Below are 13,111 nucleotides of genomic sequence, written 5' to 3'. Positions count from 1 at the left end.
GATTTTTTTATCACGTCTTAAACCTTAGTATTAAACCAATCGTACGTGAATAGCAAAGTATTTATGGGGATATATAACAGAATGCACTGTAGTTGTGCCAACAACAACAACAAAACAGTAAATGTAAGTGTTGCACCTCTAGGTCGTAGCTTCCTCTTTTTCTAATTAGTTTTTTGTTCAACACACAGCTTGAAAGTCGATCTCAGCTGAAGGACGCAATGTGTTATATTTACTAATTGTACAGCACACACTGAGATGAATTTGTGATTTACATGGTATTCATTTTGAAATAAAAAATGAATTTTGCTACAATAGTAAAGTAATGAGAGCTCAAGAGGCTGCAGTTGGTGGCAGCGGGCTGGGGTTGAGGTTATCGCAGTTTCATCGTCCATCGGGATACAAGATCGTGGTTTTACAATCACTGCACCCCTCCTACTTCTAAACTTAAGTAACATGTTCTCTCTGTTTTGTTTGATCCATATTCAATAAATTTACAAAAATAACCATTTGTGGATTTAGGATGTTTTATTTAATTTATGAAGCCAGGTACTCCCAAAAACAGGTTTACTAAAGTGAACTCCCAGTGTGACGCAGTGTGATGCCAGGACAATAAGAGAGCATGAAGATGTGTGTGCATTGATAGATAATCTAAGGGATCTCCAGACAGTCAGGTGGCTTATGTTATCAGTCGCATTGTTCAGGCCTCGATGCTGCTCAGCCACAAACACACCTTCATTAATCCTTCTATCTACCTCATTCATATACTGAGTCAACCGTTACCATCACTTACTAAGACGCGCTCAGTCGGAATCTGTCTGTCAGGAATGATGTTGACTCAGTGACAAGTGACTGTTTGCTCACCTTCCCCTCTCCTCTAACACCCCCCCACAAACACACACACACACACACACACTGATCTCATATATCACAGGTAAAACCCTCCTCTGTATCACTCTCTCTGTCTCGCCCACACACACACACACTCACTCACTCACTCACTCACTCACTTACACACTCACACACACACACACACACACACACACACACACACACGCCCTCATGGATGGACATGTTTAATTTCAACACCCCTATTATGTATCACCTCCCACACACTGCATTGACCCAACGTGTAGACACACGCATCCAGCGTAAGTCAACACACGCACAAATTGCACGTACACCAACACACACACACACACACACACACAGCCACACACAGCTTGCATGGGGGATATCTGCATGTGTACAGAGACTGAACACCTTGAATAAAGATTCTCTCTTTGAAGAACATAAATAAAAAGATTAAAGATATCTATAAGAGGGCTCAGGAAGAGGCTGACACAAGAGTGGAGAATGGTAAAGAGTACCAGGGTCTGATCTAAGGTCCACTGACCCAGGGCCACTAATAGTGCATGCAGGGCAGGTTTGATTGACTAATCACTGGTTTGTCCTGATCAGTGGCGATCATCATCATCATACAGTCTTTCCCACGTCTTTCATCCATCAAAGGGGACATAATGTACATTTTTAATCTTGCAAGTTTACAAGGCTACAAAATAAGAGTGGCTTTCTACTTACTTTCGTAGAAGCATTAAGCTTAGCAAACAGAACTCAGTATCTAAATTGTTTGGAGGGTAAATAACCCATGCAAGAATGGAAACCTTTACAGGCGGAGGAACAATAGGGGATGGACCTCACACTGTCAACTGAAACCACTCCAGCTATCAATGATGAACTGCGAATGCTGAGATCTGGGCCTTCAACTTCAAGTAATCCAAGCTATAAACATGTGAAGTCAATTGCTGACTCTTGGGCATTCGTGAAAATATATTTCAACACGAATCTGGAAAAACCTAAGAGTTGCTTGCTTGCTAAGTTAAAAGCTGCCATAGATTGGATTCAACGTGCAGCAAATCTTCCTCTGAAGTCTAATATAATTTTGTGAAATCTAAAAAATAATTTGAATATGAATATCAGAGCAATTTACATTCTGGTATAAAACCTTTCAATTTTGGATGCAGTTTCCCCTCTACCTTCCCATCAACCTTCCAATCGCCGTCTGTGATCTGCTCAGGTAGATTAAACCCCTGGACAGAATAAAAAGCTGAACCCAGTGAGATTGGTTAATTAATTCGCCACTTTCTAATCAAGCATACACTATGCTGCTATGGAGGCTTCAGTCCTGGTTATGAAGCCCTAACCAATGAGTGAGCCAGCTTATACTGCCTTTTTTAGAAATGAACTCTGGGAAAATGCCTGCAGAGAGGGGGCCGGATTTTCTCCATATGAAGAACCCTGCAGAGATTCTTAGGTCAGGCGCATTCACAACAACAGGAATTCTGCGGAGTGTACAGGTGAGGTGTGGTGCAGTACAGTACTTTGTTACCAGCACATCCACACATGTCGACCTGTATCACCAAAAGCTTGTTTTCTTCTGTGACATTATGTGGAGTTTTTACCAGGGGAAACTCCAGAGAATGTCTGCAGGAACTGACTCAGACATTTGTATCCTCACATACAGATTTTCCGAATACTTTCAGGAGTTCAGTGCATGTCTGAAAGCAGCTTCAGTTACAAGTTACTTAAGAAGAAGAAAATGTAAAAATGTGGAGAAGCTATGCTGAATTTTATTGACTTTTTACCGCAGAATAAAGTATATCTCTCAAACTCTTGGTTCTACCAAAACAAAGTCAATTTCCAGTAATTTTCTACATTGATGATCACATGAATCACTATGTGTCAGTACATGTGTGAGTTGTTATGAGTCACGCTGGGGAGACAGCAGGTGAACAGGAGACTGCCAGCAACAGGTAGGGCATTGTTTTTTGTTTTCAATCTGCATGTCAATCAAGACGCAATGTCTCTTGCACTGCATTCTTTTGACTCAGTCAGTTATCTCACAAGCTGGGACACACACGAGGACAACCACACGTACACTCCTCTTACCCGTCTGAGTCCTGGTAGTTGATGTTGAGCCTCTTGGTCGAGCCCAGCAACTCTGGAAAAAAAACAGAGATGGAAAAACGAGGGTGAGGAGATGACGACCATTGGCATACGGTGACATATTTGTCTTTTCATGTGAGCTCTACAGAAATCCCTCAATCCCCGCAGGACACTGTGTGTTTTCTTTCCCTGTGTTTTTTTTTCTCCATGTACTTCTCCCCGTCATCACGCCTTCATTCAAACAACCTGACAACCCCGACGGGAGAGAAAGCTTTCCTCACCTCCTGCTGCCTCACACGTCCGTCTCTCGGTACGGCTGACATCCTCATGGCAGCTCAACGATTCAAAAACAAATGATTGTGCCTTGCAGAAATGTACCATTACGCCTCATTTACACTGACATATTATCGGGGGTCTTTAGAACCGATAGTGACTGGCATGAAACACAAGCATGCCATGACAAAACACACACATTCACATTTATATAGATTTATGATTTCTTGTTTCTTTTTCCACAGGAGCACTTATAAATAGCATGAGCCAGATAGCAAGACTGTTTTTCACTCACCGTGGAATAGACAGACTGCGACTTGTCCCATCACTTCTTCATTTATCTCAACTCCAACTCATCTTTTGTCTCTCTTGTAGTCCTGCTTCTACATACGTTGTCACACTAACCAAACTTAATAATAAAAAAAATTCAATTCAATATTGTTTAAGGAAATTCTTGCTCAATCTTTCCAAATTATTTTTGTAGACCACACTAACTTCCTCATCTATGTGCATAATCCTCTTTTCTCTCACTATCCTGCTCCAGTCAAATCTGGCCATCACCCCAATGCCTTACTCAACCGTCCACATTTGAAATCATTTCAAATCAGACTGCCAGACATCAAATGCAGCACATCTATCTCCATCTCACACGTTCCTCTTCAGACCCTGAGGAGGACTGGAAACTATCCACACACTGCTAAATATTCTTGGGCGTCCCACATCAGATTTCTACTGTGAAGGCCCTACTGTGCACTGAGACCCACACAGGAACCAAACTGCCAATACAGAGCCATTCATCACAGTCAATCTCCCTCACTGTTTTCTCCCACATAGGTGCAGAACATCACAGCAGTGTTCCAGTATGTGTGAATGTTTGTCAGTGTGTGTGTGTGTGTGTGTGTAGGAGAGAGTTAGGTGTACAATAGGTACAGTGAAGGAAATTAGGTACAAATGCAAATGAACTTTTTACGCCTCTTGTTCCATTAGTCAGTTAGACACTAATCAGCTACCGAGCCTGATAACTGACTGTTAGCAAGCTCGTTAGCTGCAGAAAGATTTTATTTTCCCTTTTATTGAATGAAATGGTTTAAGATAGAGAGCAAAATGCCATGAAGTGGAAGAAAATAGAACAGTTGAGAAAACAGAGAGATCAAAATTCTTTCTGATCATCTGGCTGCTCATGTTTTTGATTCCCCTAAATTATTTTTTACCAATGTTGATGTTGCTTCTACCCAGATCTCCGACATACCTCTTTTACAATGAAACTAGTGGGTATACACAGGATTTTTAAATACAGGTGAACCCACTAAGAAAGGCGATTGACTCCTTTCTGTTTTTTCCCCCTGATTTTTCATGTCTGACGTCACAAATGTGCCAAAAAACTGAGGCACTCTCTCACCTCTCTGCCAAATGAGTGCTTTTATCTGGGTGCCATGGTTCCATCAATGACAGGGCCTGAGCCAATTAAAAGCCATATTAACTGCAAAGTCATCTGACCCAGGAGTCAATGCTGCTTGCATCCATTCCCATTGGAGACAAAAGCGTTTGTGTTACCGTCCATAGAAACTTTCAAAACTATGAAGCCTCACGCGATTAGTAATTAATCAGAATGATCTTGAAAGAAGAATGGATAACGTAATTTCAAAAGGGAATGTGTAAGAGCAGCAGCTGAAGAAAAATACTTTTTATGAAAAAGCAAACTCTAGTAATAAATATTCCATACAAAATGTGGAGAAGAATAAAAGAATATGAAGCAGTTTGCAAATTCATAGCACATAATTGGGTTCCCACTGGAGCCCTGATTAAATATTGAATTCTGTTCTTTTTGGTGTATTGATGTTATTTTTCAGCTCATGCTGGGAAAGAATATTCTGATTTTCAGTGCATTTGGGGTTTTGTGCATTGAAACACACAGAACCCTGAATAAAAGCACAAAGAAACTTTTTACAGACCCCAAATAGATGAAAATGTATTACATACAAGGAACTTTCTCATTGAGCTCAGTGAATGAAGACTGCATTCTCACTCATTAGGATATCAATTCAGACTGGCGCGTCCTATGTTAGAAATGTGACGATTCACAGCACTGCAAGGGCTTTTTGAGGAAATTCTCTATAATGGCAACATTAATGTGCACAACCTTGAGACAGCCCTGCTTCATATTTGATGTTGTCCTTTTACAGCAGCCGAGTGAAGTTTACTAACAGGCCCGTGATAGAGCCTTTGCAGCTTAAGACTCAAATACATAAAAACAAGAGCCTGAAGGCACAAAAAGCCACATTGATAATGAGACAGATAGAGGGGTTGGGCGTTGGGCTGCTTGCCAAAACGGGGTCTAAACAGTCCCAGTGGTATGGAAAGAACAGGGCCCTTTCAGGAGTTCTAGTTACAACATGAGCCGACATTCCTCACATAGCACACCCACCATGCTATCCTACTCGCTCGCTGTCTCTCTGGCTATGTATCTACGAGACTGTCAACTACCTTTTCTCTGCTCTGCTTTCTGTTCCCTCCCTCCTGCTTCTGCACAAAAGTAGTAGGGGGGCTCCTTCTGACATCAGAATCAATTAAATTACCAGCATGCTGACTTTATGTGTGTGTGTGTGTGTGTGTGCATGTGTGTGTTTGTATGTGTGTGCTCCCTCCCCTCAGCCCTTGGAGCCGGTGCAAACAGATGTGTTGTAAATCTCAAGCATTGTGTTGTCTTGCAGAGACAGAGAAATTACAGGCTCTGCTCCCTGCTGACAGCTGACGACCCTGCAAACAAAAATTATTGTAGGCTAAGAGTTGTCTGTTTGGAAGCCCTCTTTTGTTTTCTATGGTTACAACAAACAAAGCATAGAAACCACGTGATGCTGTGTTTTGATAGCCTTATCAGATGCATATGCAATGCTCCGTACTACTGTTGTTATGCTCCCGTTGAACCTTTCGCATTAACAGCTCAAGCGTCCTGGACAAAAAAAGAGGGATCTTAGGTCTTTGATGTGGAGAGCATAGTTCACAGCGCACAATAAGAGGAAAAATAAAGAGAGGAGGAGGAGAAGTCAGGGAGAGAGAACGATCTATTCCTCTATTGAGGTGAGCAGGATGTTTTTTACTGTCAGGTGCACAAACAAAGAAAACATGCAAAGTACTGAAAACGCGAGTGTGCAAACAGCTCCAAACCTCTTCAGAGGGAGAACAGCAAGCGATGGGAAAACCTGGGAAAGGAACATAAAAAGTAAAAGACAAAAAAAAAAAAAGACTGCTTGCTTTTGTTTCGTCTCCAACAGGACTCCAGCTGGCAAGAAGAACCATGCTTTGGTTTGCTGGGCTACAAAACTCATTTTTAAAATGTCTTTGATCATGGTCCACGCAAGCAAAGAACTGAAGGGCAAAATGCATAAAAATACGAGGGAAAAGAAATCAAACCAAAATACATAGCGATCAGAGGAACAGCATGTCAACAGAGTTGTGTGTTTCAGGAGACTGATATCTATGAGTGTGTGCAATTTGGCGCACGCTGATTGAATTTAACTGAACTTGGGCGTTGGTGGAGGTATGTGTTCTGCTGAGTGCCATCCTAGTTTTTTGCTAATATCTTTGTTATTAAAAAAATGGATTAGTGTAACTCTAAAGATGCAATATTGGTGAGTCCGGCTGTCTCAGTTAACACGGGTGGGAGCACAGCAACAGTAGCTTAGGCTGAAGTAATGAGTGTATTTACATAAAAGTCTCGACTAATGCATCTTAAATGTTGCTCTCATGTGCTACTGATGGGAAATCAAGTGCAGCAGAGTGCAGCTTGCAGACATTTCTATTCCTTGTGAACATATCTGAAATGTTTGTCTCTCGGCCGAGTTCCTTAGACAAGCTGTTCTAAAAAAAGACCATGCAAGTATCAGGACTGACTTCTGTACTTCGATGTTCTTCAGGAAAAGAGAGTAAAGCCTTTGGACATCAATAATAATAATAATAATATAACATAGGATATAACAGTAGCCACTTGCAGACTTTGGTCTTTGTAAATTTTTCATTCTGTATCTGAAAAATATGCCTTGTAGTTTTACCACAGGGAATCCAAACCCACTTCCACCCACACAGGCTTCTCATTAACAAAAGCAGAAAAGGACACTTGATTCAGTTGCGGCTTGGGACGAGCCCCCGCACCACAAAGAGCAGGCGGTCGCCAGCATACAAACGGCAGAGCCACGGTGGCCTGGAGCGAGACCAAAATACAGGGGAGGGAGGAAAGCGGGTAATTTAAGGTCATCATCTGTCTCTGCCGATAAATGGTTTGTGGTCAGGTGAGGACCTCATCAAGGGAAACACTTATCCAAGGAACACATCCATCTAACTACACTGATTACTGAGAGGGTAAACACAGTGCCTTAAACCAAACCACCAAGGCAGAGTGGGGACAGAGCTTTCCTCCAGCTGTCCCACAGAATTCCTAATAAGGCTCCGAAAACATAAGGAATGCACATGATTCTCCCTTCAACACTCTGTTGTTGTTTGTCATGACGTGGACGACAGTAACAAATATTTAATGGTTAAATATAAATTATATAAAAGTGTGGAATGAAAAAACAACAAACAAGTTTATAATCCAGGAAGGTGTCTGCGACCTTAAATTAACTTTAGAATCCCAGCTGAGAGTGTCTCCCGCTTGGTTGCAGCAGTGCCGGCGTGCTTGGCAGGAGGTGAGGTGGTGACCAATTCCTTGTAGGAGTGTGCACAGTGCAGTTATGTGCATGATTGTAAACAATGTGATCAGACATGACGTCTCTCCAAGTTGGAGCCATCAGCCACCTCTCTGGGGTGAGAGGAGCAGGGACTGTGTCGGCTTGAACTCCTGCTGACACAACTTTAATTCATTTAAATTGGCATCAAATCTGAAATGGCCATTCGATTATAGCAGATCAAGCAATGTGTACATCTATAATCTATAAATAAACAAGTTAGTGTATGTTATCCGTATAAGAAAATATTTTGTGTTAATTAAATTCAGCCGTCAGACCAGACAGCCCATGATTGAATAATGTGAAAATACAACCATACTAACACTACTACAACTACTACATACACACAATTCAGACATTACACAAACACATCTGTACAGATCGGACTGGCAAATATGTGTGAAACTTTTCTAGTAAAAAAAGTCATCAAGATGACATATCCCCGCCAGGACCCACGACACTTGAGAGATTATTTGACTGAATTATGGGCTGGATGTTTGAAGACAGGTAGTCAGGTCACAGAGGAGAGAGAAAAAGGGTTAAGCCATTCTAAAAGTATATTGAAAGTTCTAGCAGATCTACATGTGGTTTCTTTGTCAGTATGTAAAGTCCCGATATGACTGATTATGTTACACAATGTACATCTGAACAGGAAAGAACTTCTCAGCGTTAGAGTCTGGGACACTTACTACTCAGATCACGATATGGTTTCTGTATTTGTCACCATGGATTAATTGTATCCATAGTGTGTACATTAGCTATAAGGCTTGCTTGAATTTAATTTCACGATTGGAACTTGGAGGAGGTAAGCACTTTGCTTAGTGCTATTCTGAGTTTGTAAAGCAAATGTTTAAACTGCCATATAATACGAACTGAAGTTGAATATGGGTGCTGTCTGTCAGAAAGGTATATCGTTGTCAAGTGTAATCATCTGTAATCCTGCTAGGTCGTAGACTGATATGTAATGCATGTTAATGCAGATGGGTGAATGGAGGCCCCGCACAGCTGCCTGCAGAGGCAAAAAAAAAAAAGCCCTAAAGCAAAACTCAGCATCAGTCTTTAAATAAGTGAGTGAGTTGCAGCCAAATGAGGCTTCCTGACACAGTGCTACCTGCGACAGAACGCCTTTTGTTTTACCTTATACCAAGAGAGTTGTACTGTGAATGGAAACAAAAGTGGTTGACATGCGTGTGTCCATGTGTTTACAACGAACTGTAAAAAACATTGTGGTCTGTGTGCAAGTGCTGCAATGTACCAGTGTATTCCTTAAAACTATAGAGGAGATAAAGACAAACAGTGCACATTTAACACCCAGGGGCATACAAATACACCAAATTCACAGAGTGACACACTTAAGCGTCATCAATTCTTCATCAATTGCTTCACTGCTGCATCGTTTGCTATAAGAATAAACGCTGGAACTAGGTCTTGAGAAAAACCCTAAACATCAAAACAGCCCCGGGATGTATCATCCAATAAATTTGCTCCATTGTTAAAAATGTAGAGAATAATCTCCTGTGGTGCCGCTGGCAACTAGGTCAGACACATTCAATATTCGCTGACAATGAGCCAGTGTGAAAATGAAACAGATGATCTGTAGTGATGTATTGCGTTGCTGTTTATATGCATGTGCGTGTCTGTGCGTGTGTGTGTGTCTGTGCACATAAAACAGCACTGCTACATGTGCATACTTCCTATTAACAAGTGTAAACACACCTGCCGGTTTCATATTACATAACATGTCTCAACCCTACACCTTAGGGATGAAACACTTTACATACCACTCACTGTTTACTCTGACTTAACCCACTCAGTCCTTTATTTCCATGTGCTCTGTCTACTTCACATGAGGCTCTCTCACTGAAACGGTGGTGTTGATAACATTCACCTGGGATTGTGCAATATGATGCTATATACTGAACTGAAAGACAATATAAATTTGCCAGCCATCATGACCGCAATATTAGATTTTACTATATTTTTTTAATGTTGTGGTAGAAAATTTAACTCTTCTCACTGGCTCTTGCAAATACTGCATGTACTTTGGAAATACAAATTGGAAGCTGGTGAATGATAAGGTATATTATTTGTTACTCTGAGCCCAGAATGCTCTTTTTTTCCACTTGCCATCATCTTGTTTATGAACAGATGTCCTGGGTCTACCCATGAGCAGGTAGTGATTTTGACATACCATGTACAGTTCTTTAAAACTTCCACTGTTACACTATGGTGAACAGGGGTATTTTGAGGGACTTTGGGGGCCCCAGGCAAAAGGGACCATATCATTACAATCTTCAAACCTTTCCTTTGGTAGGCTATCAGAATTCTAAACAAAGTACATAGTCTGTGTACACATAAATTATAGTAAAGTGGCAAAGTACAAACCCCCACCACTATCCCAGGCACATCATGTACATGCATCCAAACATTCTAGTCTTCAACCAAACCAACCAAGCAGAAAGCTTGATGATGTGGTTGCTTGGACTAACATTATCAGCCATTAGCTCAGGGCCCCAGGTAATTGCCTGCTTTGCCTACCCTGTTGCAACGCCCCTGATGGTGAAGTGACATGGATTGCAGTGCATAGGAAACAATTACAAATTAGAAAATGCAAAAAAGCTAGAAATTATTTTTCCTCAACATTGCCTTAGTTGATATTTTTTGTCCAGGATGTACAATTGGGGTGCTTGGGGTACATTAATGTACTTTTGGTACAAATGGTGATAGAGGTAAAGGTGATGCTTTATTTTACACACACAGTTTCCTAATTATTTCCAAGACATTTTCTGAAAATATCTGTTTTCCATGTTAGTTACAAATTGCACATTTACAACCAGAAAACCTCCTCTGAAATTAGAGCACAGTAGGGGTAAAACACATGTTTACTATAATAGGATACTGCCTTAACAGATGTTTATCCTCCAAAAGCACACTGAGAGTGTAATACATAATGTCCTCATTCAAACAAGGAGACTCATAGCTCCAATCCAACATTTTATAAGTCTGCAACAATCAATAATTATATTAAACCGACGGCAAACACACAAAGAAACAATAAACACCATCCATTTTAGTCTAATGAGATATTCAATTCCCTTTTTATTTCTCTGCTCTGTGTTTAGCAGCAAGGTGACCGAGAAATGGCAGAAACCAATCCCTCTCCCATAACTGCAGCTATTACTGAGGAGGACTGGGCTGTAATGAGAGGAAATATGACACAGGTTCATGAAGAGTTCACCTGCCTGGAAAACGTGTATTTGTCGCCCAGCTTATGCCGTCTCATCACTGTCTGCTCTTTGATGCTACAGAGTTGTTGTACAGTGTCGGCTGTGTGCGGCACTTCTCCATCTCACTAATGACCGTGGGTTCCTCGCCCTAAATTTGTTTAGTTTTATAGTGTTGAAAATGAAGTCAAGTTCGACTCGTCATCTGCTGCGTCATTACCGGCTGACAAAATACAAAATGTGTTGAGCTCTAAAGACGTCTAGTGCTGCTCATTTTAAAATAGTGGGCAGCATCTAAGTCTTGAGGCCATATCTGATCATGCTGCTGAAGTAAAAAAACAATCAATTTGTGTTACTTTCTCACTCAACCCCTGCAGCTAGTTAGTGATCTGTCATGTGATTATTGGACTTAGGCAAACACCAGCATGAGGTCACACACTCCAACGTGGATGGAAAATTCATTACATTTCTCATTTAGCCAAAGAGGCATGGATCAATACACTCTTGCCTATAATGTTACATGCTACTTAAAGGTTCATTTAGCACAAAGGATAATCCCTGCTCTTGGACAATTCTAGTCTTATCAAACCCCAAGACCTACAGAGTAGAGTAGTTAATACTTGACTCACCTCAACCAACCTTCTCAAAACAATGAAACACAAAGCCAAAACAAACAGGGCTCGGAACTAACTCTTGATATTTTTGTTACAAACCAAAATCAGGTGATGTAAACTATAATGAACGGTTGGTATTGATTGTCTGATCAGATTCATGGTCTTGTTACCCTGATCAGATCTTGAGTTGTTAAAGTGAACCCAATCCTTGAAGACAAACAAAGCAAACTTAAATTAACACCCTGAGCAGCAGGCAAACAGAGAGGGCCTATAAAGAGAGGGTCCAGGATCAGTATAAATATTTGACAGTCCACGGGTCCACCAATGTGTTGTCCCACTCAAATTTGTTCAGGTAGTTCCAACAGCCAGTCGGAGAAATAGTACATTAATTTGGCATTAATTATACCAGCCCAGTTATCAATATAACTGAATCTGCTTTTATCATAGCATTTGTGTCAGGGTTTCTAAATCAGATTGGGATTTTCGCATACTCATATTTAATGGGTTCCTCCTTAGGTCATACACCATCCCTCTTCCAAATTTCGTGAAAACAATACTCATGAAAGCAATAACCTCTATGGCAGTAACAGGGGTGCACGCACACAAAGCTCACAGTCATGCCACGAGTGACAGGTACACAGACTACTGAGTGAAAGACAAGCTTTCATGCCACAACTGCAGCTGATACTATGAGGTCCGTCTGACTGTCTGCGCTTACAGTAAAAAACGTTATGGACCATAGCACAGGCATGCGGTAGCTCACAGTAGCACGAGGACAAGGTACAATGGCAGCGCAAGCGAGCATGCAACAAGTATCGCTGAAAATAGCGCTGCACACACCAAGTTAGAGATCTCTTATGCTGTTAAAACTGCCAGGACAAATTAGAATATGGCGGACTATCACAGTAGCACCATGTAAAGGAAACAAATGATATTAAACCACTGGATTAAAATTATCCAGAGCTTTCAATGGATGTATTTATGCAACATCTTAAAAACCTTCATACACCCTGCTTTGGTCTGCGGAGAAGTCAGATAAGCAAAAACAAATAGAAAAAAAGGTTGCACTGAAAATCTGAAAACATCAGTGAAGCGCTCTCTGATTCACCTTGTTTGCATAACATAGACACACGGATCTGTTAGCAGAAGTATCATCCAAGACTCTCTGAATAGTGTCTTATTATAAGGCACAGTCACTTATCAAACTACAAAGCCAGGTGATATGAAGAGCCACCACAGTTGATTGTTGTTCATGGTGATTTCTAATTGCATACAATTCAGGCTCACAGATGGGAAGAACAGGTAAATTAAATGAAGGGATAAATGAAAGAAAAAA

General features: G+C 41.0%; 1 protein-coding gene across 4 annotated transcripts in view; it reads right to left on the bottom strand.

The window, feature by feature from the left end:
* Window positions 1-13,111, bottom strand: part of LOC109626685 (caskin-2-like) — a 52,734-nt gene that overhangs the window by 30,335 nt on the left and 9,288 nt on the right. For 3 of the 4 annotated variants that reach the window (XM_069517392.1, XM_069517390.1, XM_069517393.1), the window contains one exon: window positions 2,947-2,998. In XM_069517392.1, the coding sequence (XP_069373493.1) occupies window positions 2,947-2,998 (52 nt within the window). Of the gene's footprint in view, window positions 1-2,946; window positions 2,999-3,511; window positions 3,600-13,111 lie in introns of those variants that run through there. The other variant, XM_069517391.1, reaches the window with a different exon arrangement.

This window comes from Paralichthys olivaceus, chromosome 21 (assembly GCF_024713975.1).
Source record: "Paralichthys olivaceus isolate ysfri-2021 chromosome 21, ASM2471397v2, whole genome shotgun sequence".
In the NCBI taxonomy this organism is placed as follows: domain Eukaryota; kingdom Metazoa; phylum Chordata; class Actinopteri; order Pleuronectiformes; family Paralichthyidae; genus Paralichthys; species Paralichthys olivaceus.
The sequence above is the reverse complement of the archived record's forward strand: the minus strand, read 5'-3'. Positions and strand labels throughout refer to the sequence as shown.